Here is a 12,068-nt window from a genome sequence, read left to right on the forward strand (position 1 = left end):
GAGAACCGGCGGGTCCCTGCGGACCTTGGGAGAGCGCCGGTTCGGGGTGAGTCCGCACGTCTGCCAGACGAGCTAGGACCTCCGGGGATAGAGCTTCCTGACGAAGCGTCCGGGTCTCGGGGAGACCGCCTCAGAGGCGAAGCTCGAGTCGAGCTCGCGGTCTCACGGTGTGTCGCGTGTGATGTCGAGGGTTCCGTCATGGTAGGTGCCTAACACACAATACAATCTAGAAACCCACGTATTCGTGGTATGGAGTGTAAAAAAGTGTAATGATACGGGTGTCGCCTGATTCACACAAGTCCAAAGTACACTGAACCAATCTCTAGATTGAGAGGGCGTATGCTATGGTGGACGTGGTGAAAGGCTGAGAAGCCTTCGCCACGTCGCGCGGATCCAGATGGATCAGCGCCGATCACCATGACGATCCAGATTTAGATACAAGATGTAGATTAACTATGTAGATAAGATAAGATAATGAACGATCCGTTACATATATGGTTCCGTTATACAAAAGACCCGACGTACCGAATGGGTAGAATCAAGGTCTGAGATTGGATTTCGAACTGTCGCGGAGGTGACAAGGTCTGACCGCGCTTCTGTGAAGTCCGGATTAACGAAAACGGCGAACTGAGTTGAATGGCATACCTGACGCTTCATTACGGAGACCACCCAGAGCTAGAGCAGTACTAGACAGCCTGAGCAAGTACAGCATAGAACCACTCTAAAGCAGAACATCCTGACCTGGAGTACAAGCGAAGTCCTTCGTCCTCTAATACAATGCCACGTTCCGCATTCACGCTACCCGATTCGATCGATCACACGCAAGCTTGCTGCATGCAAATGCCGAATTGAAGCGAAACGGGGGGCGTTGAAATGACCTAGATCACGCCGCTCTCTACGGCGATCCTATGTGTTCCCAGATGTCTACTGCGGCCCGCCCTCCAAAGCCTTCTCGAGGAATTGCTTCATGCACCCGGCCCGAGGCATCCTTGTCCTCATCTCCGTCAGAGCCATCCGAGGGATTCTCGTAAGAGGATGACAGGGGTACCTCTGTCAGAATCACTAGACGTTGCCGGTGACCTCAGTGCTCGTTCTAGCCGCACTGAAGGTATGGAAGCAGTGAGTAAGAAGCGAGATGGCGGCGCGTGAAGTAGTGGGACACCCACAGAAGATGGATTGCCACCGGCGAGAAACCTCGAGCCTAGCTGCGATGACCGTTCGTATGATAAGAAGAAGTTGGACCTTGTGCTCGTATGTAGATGACCAGGATGAACCGAATTCAAACCAAAAATAACCGTGCCAAAACTCCTCCGAGATCAGTATCTCTTGGCCGGGAAGAAAACGCCGGTGCACGTTCGTCAAGTAGGATAGTGTATCAATAGACATGTGGTCTGCGCGGTTAAGGTTAAGCTTTGAGAACAACTAAGATATCACCGCGCCGACCACACTCACAGGTATGGTCCAATTTTAGCAATCTTGCTGCAGAAAGGGTATGGAGCATGCGGTCGAAAAAGGGTCCTTTATGGAGTGTTCTCAACGCAATTTCCGTGGGTGGAAGAAGGATCTGCCCATGACCATACCCAAGCGCCGGCGTGAATATAATAGTCGGTGGCGAAGATACTGCGCACATAGGGCCGCGAGGACCGCTTGATGAATCGTCTTGTAAGAGCGACGCTTCTATCACTAGCAATGTGCATGATGCGCCTTGGGACCGCCACAAGTAATAGGACAGGTACCGAACGACCCCAAAGCCATACGTCCTACCCTGCATCAAATCACAAGAATGTCGGAGAAGCAGGAACGTACACTTAGGGCCGTGTCAACCTACATTTGATAGGCTGCACAAGGTATATAGTATCACGATAGAACATGCATGTGTCGGAGGGATTCTAGCCCTTCCGATCATACATGTTCCATCGTAGACGGCTCGCACAAGACGTGCTTAAAGCGGCAGTGACGCTGTAAGGAAGGCGACACCCCACTATAGTAGGTTCGTGCATGAAAGACCGCCTCCACTCCACGTGACGTACGCGCAAGCGACGTGGTTGCACGTAACCCAGCGTGAGTATAAGGCTGCAGATGATACTCAGCCGAAGCCGTCCGAGTCACGGATGGGCAACATCGTCCCAATTGTGAAAGGCGACGCCGTGACGCACCTGGCGAGGTCAAAGCGGCCTACTCCGGATACGCACAGCCGAAAGACAATGCAGGGCACCCGTCCCCCTGTTCTGTAGCGCAGGATAACGCAAGGACGATGAACTTCGTGTATCGCCCCAAGGAGTACTCTCCCGCGGAGTTATCACCGTATTCTCCCGTTCATCAACTGATCGCGTGCTCTCAAAGTTGTCGATGCGGCTGTCTTCGTACGTCTCGTGCATTCTGACTATCATCGGCGCAGACCACCTCCTAGTCGAATAACGCAATCTTCACCAGTGAATCCAGACCTTGCGCAACGACCGGTATGACGTCCTGAGAGTCGAAGGGGGGCATCAAGAAGGTCGATTTAATTAGGCCGTCGCTCGTTCTTCTCGTCGTTTCCAATCCGGCCTACGTGCTATCTGCTGGATCTGACTCCCAAATGCGCCGGAGAACATATGTTGTGATCGTGTCGACCGGTCTCAAGAACGCCAGTGGAGGTCAGGGTTGGGATGCGAATAAGATCAAACAAGTAGTGTCAGTATGGCGGTAGTACAACATGTAGACGCGCCTATCGCGCCGGCTGCGATGAAGACGCACAGAGTCTTTAACAGACTAGTACTTGTATGCGCATGACATGCTCTTGCAGCATATTAGGAGGATTTAGTAGAGAAAGATGGTGGACAATAGATATTACAGTCGTTTGCATATCAAACTGCAGTGTCTCGCGCACGTCGAGCCTATTTGCACGTATTTGCTCCACCGTCGGGTACCGGCTAGGACGGCCACTCCGGGGAGTGCACCCTTGGTGACAACGGATGAACTCCCTCAAAAATGTCGTAGCTGGTGGATGCTGCAGATAATATGTCCCACAGCATTGCCTGGTTGGTTTTCAAGGCAGAAAGTGCTTGTTGTACTGTAGTTGATGGCCACAGGTGGGTTGAGGGAGGCCGGTCCCAAACAGGCAGGAAGACGCTCGCTCATGGAGGTACAAACACGAGCAAATAGCCCCGCGGCGCGCGCGTACACTGCAGCTTGATATGCAAACGACTGTATTGTTGCACTCATCGGTGCCGAGCTCAGTTGGATCTCGTTCAATCGCTGAACGAAGTTGGTACTAAGTATTAGACCTCCGATAATGCGACAATATCAATCTACGACAATGTGCCATCGGTTTGCGAGCGAGTATAGTATACTTTGTATTGCAGTATCGTGAGTATGAACTGACAAGTAACGAATACCAGGCGCCCTCACGCAAAGCACCGACTCTCCTGAACCACGGCATCCGACAAGAATCGACTAAGCTAATAACGTACTCACACGGCAGATAGGGCATGGCAAACATGGTGCTATTGCGTACCTGACGCAGTCCATAAGCTGACCATAAGGCCAGATATCATCTTTCATGCTCGGAGAACGTTGCCGAGTCGGCGCCCAGAAACCGACCCATCGTCCGCTCCAGACCAGAGCGTCTCCCCATCGGGAGAGAAAACCACATGGCGCACCGGTGCGCCCTCGTGCTCCCAAAGTCTCCTCACCAACGAACCGTCCTCCACCTTGAATAACCGCACTGTGTGGTCCCACGACGTCGTCGCAACGTACCGACCGTCGGGAGAAAACCTCGCTGCGTGAACCCAGTTGAAGTGCTTGAACGACAGCGTGCATTCCCCTCCAGAGACGGGCCAGATCTTCGCCTTCTTGTCTTCCGAGGCAGAAAGCACGAATTTCCCGTCAGGGGAGAACGCAACGTCCAGGATCGGTCCCGAGTGACCGCGCAGGACGGTGATGAGAGCCCCGCCCTCGGTGTCCCAGATGCGGACGGTATGATCCATAGACGCAGTTGCGAGTCGGGTGCCTGTAGGATCGAGCGCGGCGGTGGTGACAGGTGCAGTGTGTCCTTGAAGAACTTTGCGTTGTCTGCCTGAGGCGAGGTCCCAGAGACAGCAGTGCTGGGGAAAACCAGGCCTCGTGGACAACAGCCATCGGCCGTGGAAGAAGAGAAGGTGCTTTCCTCCAGGTCCTGTGCCGCTTGCGCTCCGCCCAAGCCTGAGTACGCGGGCTTCCTGGAGTGTGGAACCATGCAGGATGCGAATAGTTGCGTCGGCGCAGTCGACTGCGAGATGTGCGTCGTCGTGGGACCATGCGCAGCCATGGATAGATGTGCCCTCTACCTCCAGCGAGGAGTTCGATCGGCTGACCAGACCCTGGTCGTCTATTCGCCATATCGCAAGCTCGCTATCTCCGGCCGCAGCAAGGCGTCGACCATTGTGAGAGAAGGCGAGGGAAACGGACCCTTGACCGTGACGCTTCCCAGAAGCTGTCCATTCTCGAGATGGTATCTGTTGGACGACATCCCAGAGAATGATCTTCCCGTCGTGCGCGGCACTAGCGATCCACTTGCTGTCAGACGAGGCGACTAGCGCTTGCACAGCACCGTCATGACTCGGTCTTGTGCGCGTGATATCTGCTGTTGCTGTAGACGCAGCCGGTCAATGGTAATGAAAACCTCTGTTTATCAACAACTTACTCGACGGTAACTCGACCTTGACCTGTCCCAGTGGCCACAAGGTCGGGAAGCAGTCCCTGAGCTTTGAATTCTTCAGGTCCTCTTTGAAGGACCTCGATTGCCTGCCGCCCCCAGCAAGCGAGAACTTCAGCGCATGTCGCGGGAACGCGAGCAGCACCTGCTCCAGCTGCTTGCAGGCTTCAAGGGTGCCTTCCTGCGCCAAAATAGCAGCAAGGGCCGAGAACGAGGATCCATAGCAATGGACACGTAGCTCTTGTAACCGTACGGTCCCTGCGTCAGAGAGGAGCTTGAAGAAGGAGGCGATACGCGAGATCGCCTGTGTGAAGGCCAACTTGCGGCCCTCAACGGGCATAGACAGCGTAAGCGTGTCCAGCTTGGACAGCTGTCCACCGAGAGCTAACAGTTGCACTGTACAGTTGGTGAACGGCAAGAGACAATGACGGAGTGAAGGCTTGCTAGAGCCAAGCATGAGCTGACACGTACTGCTATCGGCTTGTTCTCGGGTGACGTGCAGAGCAAGTTCTTGCAGAGAGCACTTGCTGATCTCCAGGAGTGCGACGACGGCCGCCTCCGAGACGTCGCGGCGAATCTGAGCTTGATCAGCGAGGGCGCAAGAGAACACGACTCGAAGCCAGTTTCAAAGAGCTCACAAACAAACGCGCCAGACGGCATTGCGGAGCGGACCGCTGGTAAGTCGCCGCCAGCGCAGTAGCTGTCCCATGTCCCTTGACGTTGATCTCTTCGCACACAAGAGTGTGCAGACCAGAGAACGCAGAGACAAACCGTACGAGGTCGGCGCACCCTGAAAAAGACAAGGTGTTGATAGATAGGTGTCCGATCCTTGCGGCGTATTTGTGGAGGCTGGCTATGGTGGATTGGCTCAGCGATAGCCAGTGCTGTCCTTTGAAGTCGAGGGCATGGTTCGTGACCTTCCAACGGCGTAGGTTGGGAAGACGAGTGAGCAGGGGAACGGGGACCCTCTCAAAAATCGTGAAGGAGTGCAGCTCGTCGTCGGTGGTCGAGATGGTGACGCATCGGACCAAGGGACAAATGTGCGGCTTCTCTCTAAGGAACTCGGGGAGGGCATTCATCTGCTCCTTGTTGCGGACGCCGATGTGGATGAAGAGATGAAAGCGAGCGCGAGGAAGGAGCTCGTGACAGACCAGAGCGACGTTGCGAAGAGAGGGGACATCATCGCTAAGTTGATCGACGACCAATTCAGCGACCTCTACAGAGAAGCGATCGAATGACATATGGACGAAGGATGCGAGTATTCCTGTCGAGCGGGTTGTACGTTGTTTTCAAGGCTCTTGCATGTTAGACTTTTATGTTGGACTGTCCTGCGGAGAATCCACATACGCGAAAACGGAATGGTATACAAGAGGATGATACTTGGGGTAGAAAATGGAGTCCATCATCATGTTGGTACCCTGAAAGGAAACATGGAACAAAGTGAAGTGTCAGCGCAATTCTGTGATACATCTTCGAGGGAACGGCCGACCAGAGTGATCGGCGAACCTGGACCCTACGTTCTGAGCTGCGGCTGTACAACAGAGTTCCCGCAGACTTCTGTTCAAGGGCTGACTATTCTTGTCCAACCACGGTGCAGCGCTTGGGGCTCCAGAGTTTTTCATGTTCCAACAATATAGGGCTCAGACAGATAACATCATCGAGACCATACGACGTGGTCGCTGCGACCCACAACCCACCTGGCCATCTCAAGGGAACGCTCTCACAGACAGAAGCTAGCGCTCGATTGCTTGGTACAGCTGGTTGCGAAATTTATGCCCGACCAACTCCGACGCAGTTTCGACCACGAGAAAATCACAGAAATCGAGAAAATCAAAAAATTCATGCACTCGCCATTTTGTTCCCCTGTGCTCTTTGAACTTCATATAATCTCTGTAGAAGCGAGTATGAGACCTCACGAACTTGAATGGAGAGCGTAGGACTCCTGGTTCCCGACTTATGCCCTTCGAGAGAAATCACTGGAAGTTTCCTATGGGCGATGAGGTTTCTCACTCAGCCATCTGCGCACCGCCTTGAAACGTCTCTTATAAAAGTAGTGGCTGATGCAGACTAGGTTTTGTGGGTTTACAGGGAGATTTGACACGTTCTTAGCCAGAGCAGTAGGCAGTCTGCCTCCTGGCTCTTGCCAGCGCATCAAGCGCCGGAAGAGGTTCAGACATCGGTATATCATTGTGACTCTCGTGGGCTTCAATGTCGTTTCCCCGCTCTGATATCTGTAACAAAGTATGTTTAGGTGCTCTTGATACCTTTCCAGTACGAACTTCGTCAGCAGACACATCATCAACACTATGCAACGCCGGCAGAGGCAGCATTTAAGTAGCACCTAGTTCCAGTTTTCTCGAGGCACCCTTGCCACACAACGTTCTGTAATAGCCTATATGGACCATCAAAACTGTCTTTGAGGTGAATTACCATCCAAATACTGTCTCTTCCATTCTTGAGAGCCTGTCTGTTTGCTCTGGCCTACCTGCGCAAAGTAGCGCCCGTGAGGTCCTTGCAAAGAGCCTTCTGCGAATGTCGTGAATCACCCTTGTTCATCATGTTTCAGCCTCTTATAGACCTAGAGGGGTCGAGTACCTCGTAATCTAGGTGTTTGATAGTGCAGGGCGATTTATGGGATTTGTTTCATTTTACGATGCAGAAAGTGCACGAGCGTCGTTCGGAGTCGGCTGGCATTAATTCCGCAACCAGCTGTATCACTCCGCTCTCAGCAGCAACTTCGTGGGAATCCAGAGGTCCACTGCGACACATGTGCCAAGATCTGCTCGAGGAAATGCTCCCATGCGTCCGGGCTTCCTCGTCATTATCTGCGTCCGAGTCGTGCGAGGGAACTTCGTAAAGAAGAAACCATCAGTATCGGAGATAGGCGTGTGTGAAGAACAACTTGAGAACTTACAGAAGCTCCACTACCATCGACGAAGGACCTCGAGCATCCCGGCAATGAATGTACGCATGACGAAGTTCGGCTCTTTTCTTAGAAATGTAAATAACCCAGATGAAACGGATTAGGACGTTGGTGACGTGTGTCAACTACTCCTTCGCTCGGAATACTGTCTAGTGATAGGTCTGTGGTTTGCGCAGTTTAGGTTAAGCTCGGATGGCAGCAAGAAGTAACTGCGTCGACCACACTCACGGGTATAGCATCGTTGTATGGCATCTCATGCCGTAGTAGAGCCAAGGGGCGTGTGGTCAGAGAAGGGACCAGTCCATTAGAAGGTCCTGGATTGAGTATCGTCAATGCGGTGTCCATTGTCAATATGACAGCTCGTGCCGTGACCGTACCCAAGCTCCAGCGTAGATCGAGTAGTTGGTCGCGAAGACGCACCGTGCGACAAATATAGGGCCGCGAGCACCACCTGGCAAACCGTATCATGAGGTTCCTCCATTGTCAGAGCAGTGCATGACGGACCTTGAGATCGCCACAGGAAATAGAACAGGTACTGTACGATGCCAGAACCATACTTCCCGCCCTGCGTCCGCGGTCACCGGCTGTTCTCCGCACAGAAGATGGAGTGACAAGTGCATACATTGATCAAGTGTGTCACCAGGCCCGAGTCGACATAGCGTTTGACAGACTGCACAAGACGTGCCAAAAGCGGCAGTGACGCTAGAAGGAAGGGGACGCCCCACTTCGGGCCATGGTTCGTGGTGCACCGCCTCCACTCCATGTTCATGCCCGCGCCGTGTACGCATGCGACATAGTGCAAGCCACTCGGTGTAGACATAAGGATGCACGGAAGGACGTCGGTCGAAGCAGTCACGCCGGACGGACAACATCGCGAATCTGAAGGGCGGCGCCGTGACGCACCTCATCCCGATCTCTGCGAGCTACAAGCGGCATGCTCCGGAAACAAGAAGCTTAAGAGACATTGCACAGCGGCCATCCGCTTGTCGTCCCAAGGTGTACTTTCCAACGAAGTTATCATCATTATCTCTCACTCGACAACCGGCCGCATGCTCTCAAGTTTCTCGATGACCGCCTGCGGGCGTTCTTCGCATGTCCTGTGCATTCTACAAATTTTCAACGAGCGCGATTTAACGCCATGTAGAATACCACAAACTCCGCCGAACCGCCAGGGGGGTCATCTTGAGAGCCGAAGGAGGCATCGAGGAGGTCAGCCTGATTGAGCTGTCGCTCGTCGCTTCGAACTCTGCCTACATGCTGTCTGCTGGATTCGACTCCAAAAATGCGCCGCAGCACAAACATTGTGTGCGGGCGTCGACTGGTCTGGAGGATGCAAGTGAAGAGGAGTCCCAGAATTGAAATGCGATTGAGGAACAAGCAGTACAATGGATGCGCCTGCTGCACCGGCTGGGGTGGAGACGCACAAAGTCTCTAAGCGAGCCTCATACTCCTATACGGGCGATATCTTCTTATAGCATGAGCTGAGGATATCTAGAAGAGGAAGATGGGGGAGCAACGAGTTCAGTAGCCGTTCGATCTTGTTCAATCGCCGACCGAATCCTGTAGTGGGTAATTCGACCTCCGATAATGCGTCAAGATCAACACATGGCCGACGCGTCGATTTGCAAGAGTATACAATGCATTGTAGGACCGTGAGTAGAACATCAACGATTAACAGGTACCGTAATCAACCTCGTTGTCACCTCGAAGGGCACTGACTCTCCTGAACAACAGCATACGACAAGAAACAACTGAGCCAGTAGCGTACTCACGACAGAAGGGCAAGTTCCGAGTCGAACTTCGATATACAAACCGCAGAAGTAATGGAGACATGGGCTTATTGCGTCTCTGACGCAGTCCATAAGCTATTCGTAAGGGAGGATGCCATCTCTCACGCGCGGAGCACGTTGCTGAGTCGGCGTCCAGACACCGATCCATCGTCCGCTCCAGACCAGAGCGTCTCCCCATCGGGAGAGAAAACCACATGGCGCACCGGTGCGCCCTCGTGCTCCCAAAGTCTCCTCACCAACGAACCGTCCTCCACCTTGAATAACCGCACTGTGTGGTCCCACGACGTCGTCGCAACGTACCGACCGTCGGGAGAAAACCTCGCTGCGTGAACCCAGTTGAAGTGCTTGAACGACAGCGTGCATTCCCCTCCAGAGACGGGCCAGATCTTCGCCTTCTTGTCTTCCGAGGCAGAAAGCACGAATTTCCCGTCAGGGGAGAACGCAACGTCCAGGATCGGTCCCAAGTGACCGCGCAGGACGGTGATGAGAGCCCCGCCCTCGGTGTCCCAGATGCGGACGGTATGATCCATAGACGCAGTTGCGAGTCGGGTGCCTGTAGGATCGAGCGCGGCGGTGGTGACAGGTGCAGTGTGTCCTTGAAGAACTTTGCGTAGTCTGCCTGAGGCGAGGTCCCAGAGACAGCAGTGCTGGGGAAAACCAGGCCTCGTGGACAACAGCCATCGGCCGTGGAAGAAGAGAAGGTGCTTCCCTCCAGGTCCCCCGTCCACGACCGCGCTCGGGCTCGGGCTCCGCCGAACTTGAAGCCTGAGTACGCGGGACTCCTGGAGCGTGGAACCATACAGGATGCGAATAGTTGCGTCGGCGCAGTCGATTGCGAGATGTGCGTCGTCGTGGGACCATGCGCAGCCACGGATAGTTGTGCCCTCTACCCCCAGCGAGTTCGATCGGCTGACCGCGCCCTGGTCGTCTATATGCCAGACCGCAAGCTCGCCACCTCCGGCTGCAGCAAGGCGTCGACTATCATGGGAAAAGGCGAGGGAAAAGAACTCCTGGCCCTTTCCGGAAGCCGTCCATTCTCGGGTTGGGATCTGCTGGCGGACGTCCCAGAGAATGATTTTCCCGTCGTGCGCGGCACTAGCGATCCACTTGCTGTCAGACGAGGCGACGAGAGCTTGCACAGCACCGTCATGGCTCGGTCTGGTGCGTGTGCTGTCTGTTGCTGCAGGCGTAACCAATTAATGAAGATAATCAACCTTCGCACAATAACTACTTACGCACGGGCAACTCGACCGTGACCTTTCCCTGGGACCACAACGTCGGGAAGTGTTCCTTGAGCTCCGAGTTCTTCGGATCCTCCTGGAAGGACCTCGATCGCCTGCCGCTCTCAGCAAGCGAGAACTTCAGTGCGTATCGCGGGAATGCGAGCAGCACCTGCTCCAGCTGCTTGCAGGCTTCGAGAGTGCCTTCCTGCGCCAAAATAGCAGCAAGGGCCGAGAACGAGGAGCCATAGCAATGGACACGTAGCTCTTGTAACCGCACGGTCCCTACGCCAGACAGGAGCTTGAAGAAAGAGGCGATACGCGAAATGGCCTGTAGGAAAGCCACCCGGCGGCCCTCAACGGGCATACATAGTGTGAGCGTGTTCAAATTAGATAGCTGTCCGCCGAGAACTAACAATTGCACTGTATGATTCGTGAACGGCAAAGGAGAATAACATAATGAGCGCATGCTATAGGGAAGGATTAGTCTGACACGTACCACTGCCGGCTTGTTCTCGAGTGACGTGGATAGCAAGCTCTTGCAGGGAGGACTTGCTGATCTCCAGGAGTGAGACGACGGCAGCCTCCGAGACGTCGCGGCGGATCTGAACTTGATCAGCGAAGGCTCTGAAGAACACAAGCCAAATCGAAAGAGCTCACAAGCAAACGTGCCAGACGACATTGCGGAGCGATATTTCGGTAAGTCATCGCCAGCGTAGTGGCAGCCCCTTGCCCCTTGACGTTGATCTCTTCGCACACAAGAGTGTGCAGACCAGAGAACGCAGAGACAAACCGTACAAGGTCGGCGCATCCCGAGAAAGACAAGGTGTTGATAGATAGGTGTCCGATCATTGCTGTGTACTTGCGGAGGCTGGCTAGGGTGGATTGGCTCAGCGATAGCCAGTGCTGACCATTGAAATCGAGGGCCTGATTCGTCACCTTCCAACGGCGTAGGTTGGGAAGTCGAGTGAGCAGGGGGACGGGAATTGTCTCGAGAATCGTAAAGGAGTGCGGCTCATCATCCGTGGTCGAGATGGTGACGCATCGGACCAAGGGACAGATGTACGGCGCGTTATCAAGGAATTCGCGGAGGGTGTGCATCTGGTCCCTGTTGCGGACGCCGATGTGGACGAAGAGATGGATCCGAGCGCGAGGAAGGAGCTCGTGACACACCAGAGCGACGTTGCGAAGAGAGGGGACATCATCGCTAAGCTGATCAACGACCAATTCAGCGACCTCAACAGAAAAGCAATCGAAAGACATATGGACGAAGGATCCGAGTATTCCTGTCGAGCGGGTTGTACGTTGCTCTCAAGGCTCTTGCATGTTGAACTTTTATGTTGCACTGTCCTGCGGAGAATCCGCACATGCGAATACAGCATGCTATACAGGAAAAGAATACTTGCGGCAGAAACCGGAGTGAATCATCCCGCAGGCACCCTAAAGGAATCGACTAGTGG

At 54.0% G+C, this 12,068-nt stretch overlaps 2 protein-coding genes across 2 annotated transcripts; both read right to left on the reverse strand.

Annotated features, from left to right (window-relative positions):
- Positions 1-3,539: 3,539 nt before the first annotated feature.
- Positions 3,540-10,557, reverse strand: DICSQDRAFT_64413 (HET-E; the record flags this gene model as incomplete). Its single annotated transcript, XM_007367368.1, has 3 exons — positions 3,540-4,085; positions 9,529-10,035; positions 10,330-10,557. Coding segments are annotated over 3 exons (1,281 nt in total), but the record flags the coding sequence as incomplete, so codon positions are not given.
- A 58-nt stretch (positions 10,558-10,615) lies between these two features.
- DICSQDRAFT_128059 (uncharacterized protein) lies at positions 10,616-11,871 on the reverse strand (the record flags this gene model as incomplete). The annotated part of the gene is made up of 3 exons (XM_007367369.1): positions 10,616-11,019; positions 11,108-11,235; positions 11,402-11,871. The coding sequence occupies 3 exons, from the start codon at positions 11,869-11,871 to the stop codon at positions 10,616-10,618; spliced, it is 1,002 nt and encodes a 333-aa protein (XP_007367431.1).
- Between the last annotated feature and the right edge of the window lie 197 nt (positions 11,872-12,068).

Source organism: Dichomitus squalens, assembly GCF_000275845.1.
Source record: "Dichomitus squalens LYAD-421 SS1 unplaced genomic scaffold DICSQscaffold_25, whole genome shotgun sequence".
NCBI lineage: Eukaryota > Fungi > Basidiomycota > Agaricomycetes > Polyporales > Polyporaceae > Dichomitus > Dichomitus squalens.